Source organism: Corythoichthys intestinalis, chromosome 14 (assembly GCF_030265065.1).
Source record: "Corythoichthys intestinalis isolate RoL2023-P3 chromosome 14, ASM3026506v1, whole genome shotgun sequence".
In the NCBI taxonomy this organism is placed as follows: domain Eukaryota; kingdom Metazoa; phylum Chordata; class Actinopteri; order Syngnathiformes; family Syngnathidae; genus Corythoichthys; species Corythoichthys intestinalis.
In genome coordinates, this window is record NC_080408.1 from 36,726,671 (window position 1) to 36,746,584 (window position 19,914).

The window sequence follows — 19,914 nt, forward strand, 5'->3', positions numbered from 1 at the left end:
TTTTTTTTTGTCAACCCATACATCTCAAAATAACATATTTTAGTGATAGCGTGAAACCGCGGTATTTTTGCTTAAGATTATCATACCGTCGAAACTGGCACATGCCTACATGACATTCTTGATGTACTTAAAACTACACAAAACCCTCTTGATGTATGCAAAACAACTCAAAACCCAAATGTGTAGCAGTTACACCTGCATGAGTGGGTGAGTCAGTGGTTTTATTTTTTTTAATTAAATCTGGATTATTATTATTAAATTATTTTGCATAAGGTATTTTACATAAGAAAAATAAAAAATTGACCAAAGTTTGCTCTTTCCCTTCCAATCAAAGTCAGCATAGGACTGATTATAAACTGTCCAATCAAGTGGTTTTTCCTCCTTTCTTATCTGCTGGGGATTGAGCTGAACTGACAGTCATAATCCTGTTGAATGTAAATACAGTGATATGTTATGCGGACAACAACAGATATGTCTGTCACACATTATTCTACAGTAGTACTTCTATTACTTTCTTCTTTGCTTTTCCCCATCTCCAAAAGCCCTGTGGCATCATTCTGCATCTCACAACTTGGTCTTGGTACCACAAAGTGTATGAAAACATTAAGAACATCTTTATATGGGGGTCTGTCACACTATAGATGTAAAACATGCCTACACTATAAATGAATCAATTATTCTGACCAGAAGATTTAATCAACTACTGCTCACTTTTGTCCTGGGTCGCTGCGGTTTGTTTGCTTTATTTAAATCAGACATTATTGGAGATAAGCAGATGGGTTGTTGGCACCAGCATGTACACAAACCTGGGCTGCCCCAACCGCCATTAGTGCAGACGCCGAGATGTTTCAAAGCTTGGTCTAACATCAGACGGCATGTGTGCTGATAAGCCCGCAAAACTTAACTGGCATTCATTTGCAGAAGCAGGATAAGTTCCTCTTGTCCGCCAGCAGCTGTGAGCTAATCAAATTGCACTTTCATCTCCATTGATTCTCCTTGCAGGGTGCGTGTTGAAGATTTCATTACATTATGCAATCAAGGTAATTTTAAACACAAATACACTTAATTTTCTGTTGCCTCGCAAATACGGCAAATGTACGCTAGTTTATTTGATTCACAAGTGACATGAAATGAAAAAAGCCCCCAGAATGAGCTGGGTATCAATATGTTGTTTAGTCATGGGGTGGCTGGTGGGCTCGGGTGGGGGTGATGTTTGTTCAGGAGTTGCATTATTCCAGAGCGTGCGTACTAAAGACCTTTGGCCCAAATCGAACAGCTCCTGTCTATTATGTCCTTTTGGTTTGCTGCCAACACCGGCACATTCTACCAGGCTTGTCAGTAAGGTGAAACCAAGGCTCTGACTAGCAAATATGGACAGTTGTCAATAAGACAATAGAAATGGTGAGTTTAGAGTGTAATGACAATCAAATGGACATGGAAATGGGGGGATATTTAGATGGAAATGTGGAAATTAAGCAGGTCAGCAGACAGTATAGAAGAATGAATGAATGAATACTGTGTGTCAAGAGGGGAAATAGTCATGTGCATCTTACCTTTGTCACAACATTCTGCACAAGGCCGGTATGAAGCTCAAAGGTCCAAGCGTTGCACATGCACTGTGTGTCGTCCGTGTCGTTGCGGACTCCAGCAGCCCGCCCGCTGGCATTCTGGGGGCCACCCGAACCCCAGGGGCGGCCCCACGTCACGTTGCCACCGGCTGTAGTAGTGGCAGCGGTCGTGGTGGCGATGGAAGCGGTGGTGTTTGCCAAGGGCAGGATGCATGTGTTGTTCGGCTGGGCGAGCAGGAAACTGTCCGAATACTGGCTGAATCCGATGAAGAGCGCCGGGATCCATGTGAGCAGGATCAGCTGTTTTTGGTACTTCCCGAAACCGCCGAGGAAAGGCAGGACTGAGCCGTCGATGCGCGACAGCGGACCCGGCGACGACGACGTGCCCTCGGGAGACACGAAGCCGTTCTCCGGTTGATGGTCGTCGGTGTCGGCCATCGCGCTTCCGCCGGTGGATGCCTCCTCAGTTGTGTTCGGGAAGGAGGGGTTGCAGTGCGCGCCCCCTCCACCACCACCACCACCACACTACCAACACCTCCTCCTCCGCCGCCGCCGCCTCCTCTCCCCCCCACCCTGTCGACTCCACAATGCGTCAACGCGCTCAGCTCCGGCGGCGGATCCAAGCCAAGTGGACTGGAAGTAAGACTCTTCTGTTGTCAGGAAACACGTCTTCCTCTGCATTAAGTGTGTATCGCCGACAGACATGTTACGCGAACTATAGGGCGACCTTCCTCCCGGTTGTCTAACCCATTGTGTCGCTGCCAGTGGTCTGAAGAAATTCTGCTTCCGGAAGTGAGAAGCTAGTGCACCTGGGCAGAGAGAGAGCCCGGCGTAGAGGTGGACTCGCCCAACATGGCTGATCGCTAGAGACGGCCTTTTTTTTCAATCAAGAAGATTTACTTTCATGGTCAGCAAAGAAAAATAAAATAACAAATAACACATAAAGATGAAAGCATTCAATGTAAACGTGTAAATCCTATCAAACGCACGGGATCTGTTATAAATATAAAATACGTGACGTTTATTTAACTTTGATTTTCTATACATTTCCTTTTCCTGTTGACAGTAATTCGTTGACGCTATTGTGACCGACAGGCATAAGCGGATTTTATGGGGGGCCAGGCCCCCCCGGTGTCCGAAAAGTGTCATTGCATGTAATTGACTGTCCTATATACCGTATATAAAAGTTGAAAAGCAATAAAACTGCAACAAAAATGAATGAAATAAACAAAAAATATATTTTTTTAATGATGCGTCAAAATTAGTTTTTGAGCACCTTAGACGGCCATTTGCTTTGCATATAATTTAAAAAAAAATTGGGGGGAAAAAAAATTATTTTAAAAAATGATTCTATTCTTTGATCATATTTATTTTTGATTGAGGTGATTTTCTTTTTTAAAATCTGCATTTTTTGAAGCAACTTATTTTTTGACTGAATAATAAAAATGTGGCGCAAAAACAAATTGCTTCAATCAAAAAAACTTGACTTCAATCCAAAAAAAAACAAACAAAAAAATAGCTTTCACATGCAGTTTTTGGTGGGGGAGTTTTTGGAGTTTCAAATTTATTTTTGCATTCAAACACATATATATATATATATATATATATATATATTTTTTTTTTTTTTTTTTTTTTTAATTGAAGCGACGTTTTTTTTGGGGGGTTGAATAGTAAAGACACAAATCTACCTCCATATGGCTCCGCCCAGGGGATACAATTTTTGATGGGGTAACTACATTGGCAGGACACCGGCGGGCGTACCATATTCAATGGATGACAATCTTGGCGAAAAGTATTGCCTAAGCAGCCTAATTTAGAATTCCCCTCAAGAATGATGGGAAACAAAAACGGCTCATTGTCAACTTATTATTATAAATATTCTTATAAGTTAATTTTATTGCTGACACTGCGTTTCGGAATCATAAACATGTTGTGCCCCCACTGCCCCAAAAGTCAAACTCCGCCTTTGCCGACAGGGCCAATGATGGAGGTGATAAAATACTGGTCCTTCTCAAAAAAATTAGCATATTGTGATAAAGTTCATTATTTTCTGTAATGTACTGATAAACATTAGACTTTCATATATTTTAGATTCATTACACACAACTGAAGTAGTTCAAGTCTTTTATTGTTTTAATATTGATGATTTTGGCAAAAAAAGTCAAGAAAAAACAAAAATCCCTATCTCAAAAAATTAGCATATCATGAAAAGGTACTCTAAAGAAGCTACTACTAAACGAATCATCTGAATCAACGAATTAACTCAAAACCCATGTGAAAGATTCCTGAGGCTTTTAAAAACTCCCACCCTGGTTCATTACTCAAAACCGCAATCATGGGCAAGACTGCCGACCTGACAGAAGGCCATCATTGACACCCTCAAGCAAGAGGCTAAAACACAGAAAGAAATTTCTGAGCTAATAGGCTGTTCCCAGAGTGCTGTATCAAGGCACCTTAGTGGGAAGTCTGTGGGAAACAAAAACTGTGGCAGGAAACGCTGCACAACCAGAAGAGGTGACCGCACCCTGAGAAAGATTGTGGAGAAGGGCCGATTCCAGGCCTTGAGGGACCAGCAGAAACTGTGGACTGAGTCTGCAGTAGAAACATCCAGAGCCACCGTGCACAGGCGTGTGCTGGAAATGGGTTGCAGCGGCAGAAACGACTGACCTGGGCTACAGAGAAGCAGCACTGGACTGTTGCTCAGTGGTCCAAAGTACTTTTTTCAGATTAAAAGCATATTTTGCGTGTCATGCGGAAATCAAGGTGCCAGCGTTTTGAAGAAGACTGGGGAGAAAGAAATGCCAAAATGCCTGAAGTCCAGTGTCAAGTACCCACAGTCAGTGATGGTCTGGGTTGCCATGTCCGCTCCTGGTGTTGGTCTACTGTGTTTTATCAAGGGCGGGGTCAATGCAGCTAGCTATCAGGAGATTTTGGAGCACTTCATGCTTCATCTGTTGAGAAGCTTTATGGAGATGAAGACTTCATTTTTCAGCACGACCTGGCACCTGCTCACAGTGCCAAAACCACTGGTAAATGGTTTACTGACCATGGCATTACTGTCCTCAATTGGCCTGCCAACTCTCCTGACCTGAACCCCATAGAGAATCTGTGGGATATTGTGAAGAGGAAGTTGAGATACACCAGACCCAACACTGTGGATGAGCTTAAGGCCGCTATCGAAGCATCCCGGGCCTCCATAACACCTCAGCAGTGCCACAGGCTGATTGTCCTCCATGCCACGCCGCATTGAAGCAGTCATGTCTGAAAAAGGATTCCCGACCAAGTATTGAGTGCATAGCTGATATAATTAATTGAAGCTTGACTTTTTTGTATTAAAAAACACTTTTTTTGTATTGGTTGGAATAAATATGCTATTTTTTTTAGATAGGGATTTTTGGTTTTTCTAGACTTTTTTGCCAAAATCATCAATATTAAAACAATATAAGGCTTGAACCACTTCAGTTGTGTGTAATGAATCTAAAATATATGAATGTCTAATATTTATCAGTAACTTACAGAAAATAATGAACTTTAACACAATTTGCTAATTTTTTTAGAAGGACTAGTATATACAGTACATGTCAGAAAACACAGACAAGACTGAAAAAGCAGTTTCTGCTCTTTCACTCCTCTTAAAAATAAACTGCTGTATTTTAAGGCAAAATGTGTGTTTGATAGAACAAAATTTCTATATGCTGCCATAGCAGATTCATGGCGCATTAAGCCCCCGAACTATTTTTAATTTATCCGTTTTAGTCTGGAAACCCCCATTTACAGACGTCGAGCAACCGCTTTTGTTTCAACCCAGCCATAAAACGAAGGTAATTAATTATATTTATTATTCAAAATGTCTGTCATTTTTAGCTTCTAATCATAAATTGATGTCTAATATTTCATTTGAAAAAAAAAAAAAAAATTTAAATTATTCACTCACAGATTTTAAACTTTTAAACAAATTACGTCACAATAAAAAAAATTGGTGTCTGTAAAGAAGTCACGGATATCTACCTCATAATGATCGCTTAATTGTATGTTTTTTGTTACTGTCGCATTTTCCCTAGTATGTTAGATGATGAATAATCGAATCGAAAATCCAACTGTGGCCATTCAAAACTGTGTCTTTACACTCAGTGATATATGCTACGGTACGCGATAATATCTTGATAACATCTCGTTTAAATCATAGCGTCTTTAATTGTGCTCTCTGTTGTTCTCGCCTCGATTTAAGGTTTTAATTTATCTATATATTTATTTTTAAATGGCCTGCTGTTCATTTTTTTTCTTTTTCAAGAAGATTGAGATTTTAAGCTTTCCAAAGATGTATCACACATGCATATAGGACAATTTTGAAATTTGGCCAAATTTCGGGTCTCAGAGCGGAACTTCAAGTCTGAGTGTTTTCCGCCCTTATATATACATATACAGTGCCTTGCAAAAGTATTCAGTGAACCTTGCAACCTTTCGCCACATTTCAGGCTTCAAACATAAAGATATAAAATTTTAATTTTTTGTCAAGAATCAACAACAAGTGGGACACAGTCGTGAAGTGGAACAAAATTTATTGGATAATTTAAACTTTTTTAACAAATAAAAAACTTAAAAGTGGGGCGTGCAATATTATTCGGTCCCCTTGCGTTAATACTTTGTAGCGCCACCTTTTGCTCCAATTACAGCTGCAAGTCGCTTGGGGTATGTTTCTATCAGTTTTGGACATCGAGAGACTGACATTCTTGCCCATTCTTCCTTGCAAAACAGCTCGAGCTCAGTGAGTTTGGATGGAGAGTGTTTGTGAACAGCAGTCTTAAGCTCTTTCCACAGATTCTCGATTGGATTCAGGTCTGGACTTTGACTTGGCCATTCTAACACCTGGATACGTTTATTTTTGAACCATTCCATTGTAGATTTGGCTTTATGTTTTGGATCATTGTCCTGTTGGAAGATAAATCTCCGTCCCAGTCTCAGGTCTTGTGCAGATACCAACAGGTTTTCTTCCAGAATGTTCCTGTATTTGGCTGCATCCATCTTCCCGTCAATTTTAACCATCTTCCCTGTCCCTGCTGAAGAAAAGCAGGCCCAAACCATGATGCTGCCACCACCATGTTTGACAGTGGGGATGGTGTGTTCAGGGTGATGAGCTGTGTTGCTTTTACGCCAAACATATCGTTTTGCATTGTGGCCAAAAAGTTCAATTTTGGTTTCATCTGACCAGAGCACCTTCTTCCACATGTTTGGTGTGTCTCCCAGGTGGCTTGTGGCAAACTTTAAACGAGACTTTTTATGGATATCTTTGAGAAATGGCTTTCTTCTTGCCACTCTTCCATAAAGGCCAGATTTGTGCAGTGTACGACTGATTGTTGTCCTATGGACAGACTCTCCCACCTCAGCTGTAGATCTCTGCAGTTCATCCAGAGTGATCATGGGCCTCTTGGCTGCATCTCTGATCAGTTTTCTCCTTGTTTGAGAAGAAAGTTTGGAAGGACGGCCGGGTCTTGGTAGATTTGCAGTGGTCTGATGCTCCTTCCATTTCAATATGATGGCTTGCACAGTACTCCTTGAGATGTTTAAAGCTTGGGAAATCTTTTTGTATCCAAATCCGGCTTTAAACTTCTCCACAACAGTATCTCGGACCTGCCTGGTGTGTTCCTTGGTTTTCATAATGCTCTCTGCACTTTAAACAGAACCCCGAGACTATCACAGAGCAGGTGCATTTATACGGAGACTTGATTACACACAGGCGGACTCTATTTATCATCATCGGTCATTTAGGACAACATTGGATCATTCAGAGATCCTCACTGAACTTCTGGAGTGAGTTTGCTGCACTGAAAGTAAAGGGGCCGAATAATATTGCACGCCCCACTTTTTAGTTTTTTATTTGTTAAAAAAGTTTAAATTATCCAGTAAATGTTGTTCCACTTCACGATTGTGTCCCACTTGTTGTTGATTCTTGACAAAAAAATTAAATTTCATATATTTATGTTTGAAGCCTGAAATGTGGCGAAAGGTTGCAAGATTCAAGGGGGCCGAACACTTTTGCAAGGCACTGTATATATATACATATATATACTAGGGCTGTCAAAATTATCGTGTTAACGCGCGGTAATTAATTTTTTAAATTAATCACGTTAAAATATTTGACGCAATTAACGCACATGTCCAGCTCAGAAAGTATTCTGCCTTTTGGCAAGTTTTACAGCAAGTTCGCTGTTGGACAGCACAAAAAGGTGCTGTCCAACAGCGAACTCTTCTGGTCGCTTTGCGACATGGTTTATTGTTTTCTTGCCAGTTCATTATGGCTGCACGACGTCTCGGGCTGATAATGTTGTGCTTATATGATCCTTGGACAAGATTTGTCCGTAAGTATGGTTGTTGTAAAGAATGTACATATTATGTTAGTCAGCGAAATGTTATATTTTTTGTATGAGACGCTTTTTGTTTATGTTTAGTGAACCTGTATAGCGTGCTAAGCTAACGTTGTTGCTAATGCAATGCTTGTGTACTTCTATTTTGTAGTTTTACGACTGTCTAAAGAGGACAATGGTTTGAGGCCATTTTATTAATAAATCAGATGAAAAAGGAAGAAGTCTGATTATTAAGGCGTCGTTCACTAGCTGTCTAGCTTTGGAAAAAGTAGACGCTTCGGAGTGAGGACAGCATAGACCAGGGGTGGGCAAGCCGGTCCTCGAGGGCCGCAGTGGGTCCTGGTCTTTGTTCCGACTGACCAAGCACAGATAGTATAACCAATGAGATTTCACCAGAAATGAGAAGCACCTGACTGCAATCGACTGATTGCACTTCTAAGATTACAGATTGGTGAAAATGTGTCCTCTTGATGGGTTGCAACAAAAACCCGCACCCACTGTGGCCCTTTGTGGAATAGTTTGCCCACCCCTGGCATAGACAGATTTAAATGACAGTAGAGTGAAATGCCCACTACAGTCCTTATGTACCGTATGTTGAATGTATATATCCATCTTGTGTCTTATCTTTCAATTCCAACAATTTATTTTACAGAATATATATATAATTTACAGAAAAATATGGCATATTTTATAGATGGTTTGAATTGCGATTAATTACGATTAATTAATTTTTAAGCTGTAATTAACTCGATTAAAAATTTTAATCGTTTGACAGCTCTAATATATATATATATATACACATACATACATTTATACATACATACATATATATATATATATATATACATACATACATACATACATACATACATACATATATACATACATACATATATCATATATATACATACATACATATATACATACATATATACACATGCATATAGTGTTTTCCGCCCTTATATATGTATATATGTATGTATATGTATGTATATGTATATATATGTATGTATATATATATGTATGTATAGACCCTACCCACCGACGTCACAAAATCACGTGCTCGCTGTATGGTTCCGCCCCCTTGTCCGTCATTTTGTGTCTGTTTTATCAATGGTCTCAATTGATCGAGCAATTTATAATGCATTTCATGGAAGACCCGGTGCTTTCGGATGCCGTAAACTCACTTGATGCGTTGCATAAAAGGCGTTATATGGAAAAGCTTCAGTTTATCCATTCGCCAGATCCATATTTGATGCCTAAATCGATGTTTTTCGACCCGCTGTCTCCACCGTATTTGCCTGACATCTGCTAGCTACCCTGATATGTACAACTATCTTGTCCACACAAAATCAGCCTATTCTCACGAAAGTTTGAAAAACTTTAAGAGCTTGGAGGCTTATAAATACTTCGTTGCTGGTTGGGTGAAACAGGTCCTCGTCCACGAAAATTCGGCAGGAATCTATCTTGTGCTTGGAAAGGTGAGTTACGAAATTTTCAATTCAAAATCTTTTGTTATTGCTAACATCCACTGTCAAGTCTAATGTATTTCATGTCGTTTGTCAATGGAGTTAGGGCTTTTAATGTTTATATGGTTTAGCAATAGCACTCTCACTACATACATACGTGTATGTTGTCGGCGATTAGCCTAGCAATGATCTTAATTGTGGTTGTCGGCCCAAAACCCTCTAAATATATATTAAATGCATCTTACCAGATATAAAATGACTACTACATAATCTGTGGTAATAGTTTGGAGCCCAGTTTTCTCGTCGAATTGCAGCAGCCCATCTCGCTCTCTCCTCTCCGGGTCTCTCGGAATCCGGTAGAACTTCAAGTCTCTCCGTCTTCTCCGTCTATCTTCTCTGTTATTGCAACCGACCGCCACACACGCCTTCACCATTTTGATTATTAATGTTAACGAGCAGAAAAACACGTCGTAAATAGGAGGAATGTACGTAGCCGTAACAGGTAAACATGATGTGTTGACGGACAATTGGGCGGCACCAGTGAGGAGGAAGGAGTTGTGACGTCACGTGGGTAGGGTCTATATATATATATGTGTGTGTATGTATATATCTATATATATGTGTATATATATATATGTATATATATGTGTGTGTATGTATATATCTATATATATGTGTATATATATATGTATATGTATATATATATGTATATATATTAGGGCTGTCAAACGATTAAAATTTTTAATCGAGTTAATTACAGCTTAAAAATTAATTAATCGTAATTAATCGCAATTAATCGCAATTCAATCCATCTCTAAAATATGCCATATTTTTCTGTAAATTATTGTTGGAATGGAAAGATAAGACACACGACGGATATATACATACAACATACTGTACTTAAGTACTGTATTTGTTTATTGAAACAATAAATCCACAAATGGCATTAACATTCTTTCTGTTAAAGTGATCCATGGATAGAAAGACTTGTAGTTCTTAAACAATAAATGTTATAGTTACAAGTTATAGTAATTTTATATTATTATTATATTATTATCATGTTTTCGTTTTAATAAAATTTGTAAAATTTTCAATCAAAAGTAGAGTTAATATAATAATAATAAGAATAAAAATAACAATAACAATAATAAAAATAGAGTGACCAAAGTCTAAGTTTTACGTGTATTTTGCATAGCTATTTTGATATGGAATGCCAGTTCATTTTGCATTGTTGTTGAACTGTGTGTCAGAATAAGGCCTCATTACTATAGACTGAAGTGCTTTTCTTTTTGTGAACATTTTTTTTTTTTTTTGAGAGATAGGAATATTATTTATGTTGTGCTTTCACTAAACGCCACTTTTAACAAGTTATCAAATACTTGTTCTCCCCACTGCCAATGAGTTTTCCCATTGGCAATGTATCAAATACTTGTTCTCCCCACTGCATGTTTGTTGTGAAGGAGTTGCCAATAAACGGCGCGGTCCAAAGAACGCCTGTGTCCACTCGCCTTTACTGTATAACATACATCTGTACATTCTGTACATATCTTACCCAAAATACAACAAGAGAAACATAATTGCCACTAAAAGAAAGCAAACTTACCGAAATATGTGTGGAGCACAAATAGCAATTTGCATTGAATTTGTGAATACAGCATAAACGTCTCACAACTACTAATTCTCCCACGATTAGAAGAAATAACATGAGTATGGAACGGCGCTGCCCCCAAGCGGCCGGTGGCATTCTCTTCACTCTTAATGTTCATAAACGGCCTCAGTGTAATCTGTTTGAGGCAATATGCGAGATGGACATTCACCCAAGCGCCAGCAGAGGGCGGCAAAACTCCATAACAACAATTGAGCGTTTCACTGTACTGTCATTTAAATCTGTCTGAGCGGGGACATCTGCGTTAATTGCGTCAAATATTTTAACGTGATTAATTTAAAAAATTAATTAACGCCCGTTAACGCGATAATTTTGACAGCCCTAATATATATATATATATGTATATATATGTGTGTATATATGTATATATGTATGTATATATGTATATATATACATATAAATGTATGTATATACTGTATATATACATACATACATATATATACATACATACATACACATATATACATACATATACATACATTTATTATATATATATATATATATATATATATATATATATATATATATATATATATATATATACATATATATATACATATATATATATGTATATAATGTCTCGCCCCACCCGGGCGGTATGGTCTCTCCTTTCAAGCTCGGGTCCTCTAACAGAGGCCTGGGAGCTTGAGGGTACTGCGCAGGATCTTAGCTGTTCCTAGGATTGCGCTCTTCTGAATGAACCATGCACCCTGCTTGGGGGTTACTGCCCCTACTGTCCCGATCACTACTAGCACCACTCTTGCCTTCACTCCCCACATTTTCTCCAACTCTTCCTTCAACCCTTGATATTTCTCCAGCTTTTCATGTTCTTTTGTCCTGATGTTGCTATCGCTCGGGATTGCTACATCTATCACTACTGCTGTCTTCTGATGTTTATCCACCACCACTATGTCAGGCTGGTTGGCCATCACCAGTTTGTCTGTCTGGATCTGGAAATCCCACAGGATCTTGGCTCGGTTGTTCTCGACCACCTTCGGAGGGGTCGCCCACCTTGACTCTGGGGTCTCCAGTCCGTACTCGGCACAGATGTTCCTGTACACACTGTACACCTGGGGTCTTTTGGACGTCCGGCATGTTGATGCATTCTTCACATTTTTTCCTCCGAGTTTTTGATTTCAGAAAACGTATGAATGAAACATCCTTCATATGTTGTAATGTCGAGAGTCGTTTCTACAAGTTCCATAGCAGCCATGTTTGATCGGCATGTTCTTTTTTGAAAGACTACCGGAGAAAACAAGCAGAAATAACATGGATTGCATGCGAGGGCGTGTCTATAATGACCCACTTCCACGTTACAATGGCGACATCACGGTCTAAAAATAGCATTCGTGCAGTACGCTATTTAGCTGCTTTAGCATCAGCTAGCTGGGGTGGAGGTGGGCCAGCAAATTGGCAACCAAGGCAGTTGTTTAGGGCTCCATCAAAAAAAGGGCCCCTGACGACTGCCAAAATGTACTCCATAGAAACAACAAGAATTGCCCTTTTGAAATTACAGCGCAGTCGCCAACTGCCACCCTATCTGCCTTATCAACCTGCTCTTAAAGGCATCCTTATTTTTCTTTTGATGTGGCCTCATTCATTTTTTTACTTACCTATTGTACAATTACAGTATGTGCGCAAAAACACAACAACACATTTTTGCAGTGTGTACAGGTTGGGTGGGAGCCCCAGGTAGTTCTTGCTTGGAGACCTTAGCAAACCCACTGTAAATATCTGTTCAATAAAGCTTATTTTAATGTGGAATTAAAACCCCTCCTCAAAATGCTTATCCCGTGACAAATTTGGATTCAGTGTTATTACTTGCAGTGAACTTTCATTGACTTGTGTTTGTGTTTTTAATTCACTTACATCTGCTATGGAAGGTGAATGTTATTTTCCCCAAGTGCCTGTCATAATTATCAATTTCGTGAAGCTAAAAAACTGCAGATCAGTGCTGTTCTCTACCGTTCTTGATAGAAAATCCTAAATTCTGCTGCCAGTTAGACTGAGACTAGCCTGTACCAGGCTCTTTAAAATGTGGTCCTGAGATCAACACCTGTCTTTAGTGTTGCAACACTACTGCTGCCGAAGAAGACATAAATATATTTCAAACAGCCCCAGGATGTAATCAACAAACTGATATAGATTTCAAATTCAAACCAATTCAAAGAGTTAATGTAACCTTACGTTGTGCATGTGTGTGTGTTTTTTAAATAGTAATAATAATAATAAATTGTTACAATACTGTTTCTTGAACTGTTTAAAAAGTACAGAGTAGGGACCAGTATTGGATAAAACTCAATCGATACCCAGCTCTAGTTTCCATATATGTAAATGGGCCTAACTCATGTTGGAAAATATTTTTGAGTGTGTTGGGGACTTCTTTAAGCTAATGAGGGAATTTAAAAGATGTATTGAACACAAATTGTTTGAAAGACTAAGGCTAATACTGAGCGTTGTTGTCCGTGCTATGAAACACAATGAGAGCCGGACAGTGCACTGTCCCAATTTCAAGTCCCCATTTGGCCACGTCTGGTTGAATACCCCATCTCACTCTGCCCATTTTATGGAGCATGCATCGATGCTGACTTCTCTGTGTAGGTATGCATCCCAGAATGCTGTTTGCTATTTATGCAGGCCTGTTACTAGACCAGTGGTTCTTAACCTGGGTTCGATCGAACCCCAGGGGTTCGGTGAGTAAGTCTAAGGGGCTCGTCGAAGGTTAAGACACACAGGGCCCGATTTTCATACACTGACCAATAGAGGTGTGCATCGGTACTGCCCTCACGATTCGATTACGATTCGGAGGGCCACGATTCGATTCAATTCGATTCGACTCGATTCAGAGGGTCACGATTCGATTCGGTTCGATTCGACAATGCATCGCGATGCCTTAAAGCCTGGGATGCATTAAAATTCTAAAGCAAAGCATATTTTTCGTGAATCATGAGGCAACACAAGCGGTCAGACATTAAACAACTTTTTAATTGGCTCTTGTGTCACTCCTGGTTGAAGTCAAATGAAAATACTTTTAGATATATTTAAAAAAACAAAAACAAAACAGATCACAGCATTTAATTGGTGCTTTGAATGAGACCAGGGCTTTCTCTTTTTTTACACACAGTAGCAGCCTTTCACACAGTGCAACATCTGAACTCCTGTGCAAAATCAGTAATAACAGTCACTGTATTTTAATCACAACAACCCATCGATAAAAATATTCAAGTAAATATTAAAGAAAGCGACAAAGAAAATATTGTTAATGCAGCAGCATCTTTATCGCAATATCAATCCAGGGATCAGTTCAGTTGCAAACAAAACATCCAACTAAATTGCAATGTAGAACAAAAGTAAAATGTAGGCCTAGCCCACTATAAATGTGCAATCAACTTAGAAAGGCAATCAGTAACTACCACATAACAATAAAAAATAATGAATTAAAATGAAGTGCAGCAGCATTTTAGCAGCCATAACAATCTGTTTCAACATGAGGAAATATCATTTTTTTGCAATTGAGAGAGCAGAGAGATAGTAGAGGTTAGATGGGGCCTAAAAAATCCAGCCCGACCCAACACGGTCCGCTGGTATTGAAGCCCGACCCGGCTTGGAGTGACGTGAAAAAAAAAGAAAAAACGCAGCAGCAGCAGCAATTTATTTTCATTTTTTCGAGATGGCAGAAAAAACGCATGTTTCTTAAATGGTCTACATATTTTTGCGATCATTATAGAAGCATTTACACAACGAAATAACGCTGGGAAAGTTTAATATAAAAAAAAAAACATGCGATTTTGCAGACACACAGAGGAGAAGATTCAAAAGGATCACATTTGTGTTGCCTTTGTGTGCATAAAAAAAGTGTCTTTCGGAACGAATTCTCAGTTGGCAGAAAAAAAACGCAAGTTTTCTTAATGTTTAAATAGTCTACTTATTTTTGTGATCATTATAAAATCATTACACAACGAAATAACGCTGGGAAAGTTTAACATGAAAAAAAAACAAAACGAGTTTGCAGAAAGGATCACATTTGTGTTGCCTTTGTGTGCATAAAAAAGTGTCTTTCGGAACGAATTCTCAGTTGGCAGAAAAAAAACACAAGTTTTCTTAATGTTTAAATAGTCTACATATTTTTGTGATCATTATAAACTCATTACACAACGAAATAACGCTGGGAAAGTTTAACATAAAAAAAAAAAAAAAAAAACGAGTTTGCAGAAAGGATCACATTTGTGTTGCCTTTGTATACATAAATAAAAGTGTCTTTCGTAACGAATCGCAAGCGCCACAGCGGAGGAGAAGAAGAAAAAGCGGGCGGCGCCACTACTTCATGTGAGTGCACAAGCAAATGCACAATACAGAGAGCCTGCTCTCGGTTTTATCCCTTTTTTTTTTTTTTTTTTTTTTTTAAATAATTTATTAGTCCGGCACGGGGCGGCCCGACCTGACCCGACCCGAACGTGAATGCTTAACATTTTGGGCCCGACCCGTTCGGGTTCGGGCACAAGATCTAACCTCTAAGAGATAGGACATAACATAACAATGGCTGAAGCGGAGAAAGAGGGAGCAAGAAAGATTCTTGATGCACCTAAGACATTGAAAGCTGACATCTGGAGACATTTTGGCTTCTATGAGGTTGGTGGGAAACTTGACCAGAGTTATGCAGTGTGTAAAAAATGAAACATGACAATAATAATACAAATGGAGAAACCAAATCCATTGCATCACCTGAATTGCGCAGGGAAGATTTTTGAACGTACTTACAGTGCCTTGCAAAAGTATTCGGCCCCCTTGAATCTTGCAACCTTTCGCCACATTTCAGGCTTCAAACATAAAGATATGAAATTTTAATTTTTTGTCAAGAATCAACAACAAGTGGGACACAATCGTGAAGTGGAACAACATTTATTGGATAATTTAAACTTTTTTAACAAATAAAAAACTGAAAAGTGGGGCGTGCAATATTATTCGGCCCCTTTACTTTCAGTGCAGCAAACTCACTCCAGAAGTTCAGTGAGGATCTCTGAATGATCCAATGTTGTCCTAAATGACCGATGATGATAAATAGAATCCACCTGTGTGTAATCAAGTCTCCGTATAAATGCACCTGCTCTGGGATAGTCTCAGGGTTCTGTTTAAAGTGCAGAGAGCATTATGAAAACCAAGGAACACATCAGGCAGGTCCGAGATACTGTTGTGGAGAAGTTCAAAGCCGGATTTGGATACAAAAAGATTTCCCAAACTTTAAACATCTCAAGGAGCACTGTGCAAGCCATTATATTGAAATGGAAGGAGCATCAGACCACTGCAAATCTACCAAGACCAGGCCGTCCTTCCAAACTTTCTTCTCAAACAAGGAGAAAACTGATCAGAGATGCAGCCAAGAGGCTCATGATCACTCTGGATGAACTGCAGAGATCTACAGCTGAGGTGGGAGAGTCTGTCCATAGGACAACAATCAGTCATACACTGCACAAATCTGGCCTTTATGGAAGAGTGGCAAGAAGAAAGCCATTCCTCAAAGATATCCATACAAAGTCTCGTTTAAAGTTTGCCACAAGCCACCTGGGAGACACACCAAACATGTGGAAGAAGGTGCTCTGGTCAGATGAAACCAAAATTGAACTTTTTGGCCACAATGCAAAACGATATGTTTGGCATAAAAGCAACACAGCTCATCACCCTGAACACACCATCCCCACTGTCAAACATGGTGGTGGCAGCATCATGGTTTGGGCCTGCTTTTCTTCAGCAGGGACAGGGAAGATGGTTAAAATTGACGGGAAGATGGATGCAGCCAAATACAGCAACATTCTGGAAGAAAACCTGTTGGTATCTGCACAAGACCTGAGACTGGGACGGAGATTTATCTTCCAACAGGACAATGATCCAAAACATAAAGCCAAATCTACAATGGAATGGTTCAAAAATAAACGTATCCAGGTGTTAGAATGGCCAAGTCAAAGTCCAGACCTGAATCCAATCGAGAATCTGTGGAAAGAGCTGAAGACTGCTGTTCACAAACACTCTCCATCCAACCTCACTGAGCTCGAGCTGTTTTGCAAGGAAGAATGGGCAAGAATGTCAGTCTCTCGATGTGCAAAACTGATAGAAACATACCCTAAGCGACTTGCAACTGTAATTGGAGCAAAAGGTGGCGCTACAAAGTATTAACGCAAGGGGGCCGAATAATATTGCACGCCCCACTTTTCAGTTTTTTATTTGTTAAAAAAGTTTAAATTATCCAATAAATTTTGTTCCACTTCACGATTGTGTCCCACTTGTTGTTGATTCTTGACAAAAAATTAAAATTTTATATCTTTATGTTTGAAGCCTGAAATATGGCGAAAGGTTGCAAGGTTCAAGGGGGCCGAATACTTTTGCAAGGCACTGTATATATTTTAAAATGCGCTGAATCGATTCGGCTTGTTGCCCGCATCGAATCGAATCGTCCATGCCCCGCATCGGGATGCATCGCCGCATCGATTATTGTTGACACCATTACTGACCAAAGTCTTTTTAGACTCGGTTTTGGACTGGTTTTCCTCTAATTTACATGCTTTATTCCATTTCTTTCAACTGCTAGTCCTCTATCAAGGGGGGGAGGGGACTGGTTTGCTCAGTGGAAGGTTGACTAGCACTTGGTATGTGCAAGTATAACAGACCTGCAGGCAGCATGGACTGTGCAGATAATGAAAAAAAAAAAAAAAACACTTGATTTTCAATCCATACATACGTACATTTTTTTTCCAATTATCAGAGGTCGGGTGGGGGGGCAGCAACTTTAGCAGAGAAGCCCAGACTTCCTTCTTCTCAACCACTTCATCCAGCTCTTCCTGGAGGATCCCAAGGTGTTCCCAGGCCAGCCAAGGGACATAGTTTCCCCAGCACGTCGTGGGTCGGCCCCGTGGCCTCCTCCCAGTGGGACATGCCCTAATCTGATGCCCGAACCACCTCATCTGGCACCTCTCAATGCTGAGGAACAGTAGCTCTACTCCGAGGCCATCCAGGAAGACCGAGCTTCTCTCTAAGGGAGAGCCTTGACAACCTACAGGGATAACTCAGTTCGGCCACTTAAATCAGGGATCTTGTTCTTTCAGTCACGACCCACAGCTCGTGACCATAGCTGAGGGTAACAATGTAGATCTACCCGTAAATTTTATGCAATGAAAACAGTATGTGATGCGAGGATGCGACAATAAAATGAGAATATATACATTAAAACGAAAAACAGGAACAGTTTAAATGAGTTTCATTCCATTTCCCAACATGAAAATCAAACACGAAAGGCAAAATTATTTTTAGTATATTGGAAATTTTGAAGAAATTTGAATGGGAATTTACTTAAACATTAGCTTGCTTGCTTAGTTTATTCGTTTTGAATTGGGGGGGAAGCTTTTTTTTTTTTCTTTTCTTTTTTTGATAACTTTCAAAGGGTTCAGTAAATGCACATGTGAAACTAGTGGGGTTCGGTAACTTTAGCAAGGTTAAGAACCACTGTATTAAGGACAGTATTAAAGGAACACTCCAGTGAAAATCAACATGAATAAATTGAATGAATTTAAAAACATGAATTTGATTTGGTCAAAGAAAAAAGTGTTATTAACAAGCAGGCCAAATTTCATTTTTAAAACTTGCTTCCTATATTTATTGAGGCTCTAAAATGGGGAAAATAAGGCCGTTTCATCAGGTTTCAGACACTGTTGGCATGTCTGCTGGCTGTACTCAAACCACACACTACTCAAACATCTACCTTTTACCTTAGCTTGCCATAACTTGGATGATACGTTTAGATGTTTCCCATGTCTACAGAACTCACCACCAAGCCAGTGAAGCTTTGTGAACCAAAGGAGAAGCATCCTGGTGGTGAGCAGTGGCCCGGGGAGCCCACAGCCAAGTGGCAGCACCTGCATCAGTTGCTGTTGATAAATGCGTAAAGCAGCATAGTCGCCAAGACTCGCCATACGTATGGATCCACCACCAACTGGTGCCAAAGGAAGGACTTTCCGGCCGTGGGTAACCCGCAGTGCTGCTCGTGGCCAGCTGTCATACTCCTGGGTATAATTACACAAAGCTCACATTACATAAAACACTTATGAACCCGACAGAAGAAGCATTTTGGTGACAGGAGTTGGAACTTTTTTCGCTGCTGCCCCCGGAAGCAACACAAGAAATTCAGAGGACCCTTGGCACGACTGGAGCTGACAACAATGCACCCAATGTCAGCCGCTGCTGCATGAGACACCACTGCTTATGGGGCCTGTCAGCCACGCTGCCTTGTTGCCCACAGATGACCTTTTGTCTCACCAAGACATAGCCCAAACAACATAAAACATATACATAAGAGAATATATGTATTCAGGGGGTTAGGGGCTTTAACTTGATGAAAAAGTAAATGAGGACGCTGCAATTGTGCCGGGTGGAAAGCCACCCATGGTGGACTTTCTTGTACTGTATAAGTCAGGGATCCCCAACGACCGGGTCGCGCACCAGTACCTGTCCGTGGCGCATTTGGTATCAGGCCGCGCAGAAATAATACATGATTTATTAACGACCGCATTCTGGCCGATTGACTTTGGCCTGTGCCGCTTAACACACCAATATCCCTGTCTACTCTAGAAATACAACTAGAGGATAGGAGGTCGTCATAGAAATGCATTGATTGGACTGTTAGCAGTACATCTTGTTTTGTATATCTATGTGCGATAATAACGTATGTCGTAGGTCGTCGCCCGTCACATTTGTTCCTGGAAATAATTAGCCCCCACACTAGAATGACTAAAAAACAGACGTGTTTGGACAGATTTTTTACGGGGAAAAGGGAACCTGACGAGCCAGAAGATGAGCCACAACCT

General features: G+C 40.0%; 1 protein-coding gene across 2 annotated transcripts in view; it reads right to left on the reverse strand.

Annotated features, from left to right (window-relative positions):
• The window catches only part of LOC130930434 (solute carrier family 22 member 23-like), a 66,359-nt gene extending 63,717 nt beyond the window's left edge, over positions 1-2,642 (reverse strand). Inside the window, exon 1 of one of the 2 annotated variants that reach the window (XM_057858398.1) lies at positions 1,554-2,640. In XM_057858398.1, coding sequence (XP_057714381.1) covers positions 1,554-2,006 — 453 coding nt within the window. In that variant the 5' untranslated portion in view covers positions 2,007-2,640. Of the gene's footprint in view, positions 1-1,553 lie in introns of both variants that reach the window. The other variant, XM_057858399.1, reaches the window with a different exon arrangement.
• Between the last annotated feature and the right edge of the window lie 17,272 nt (positions 2,643-19,914).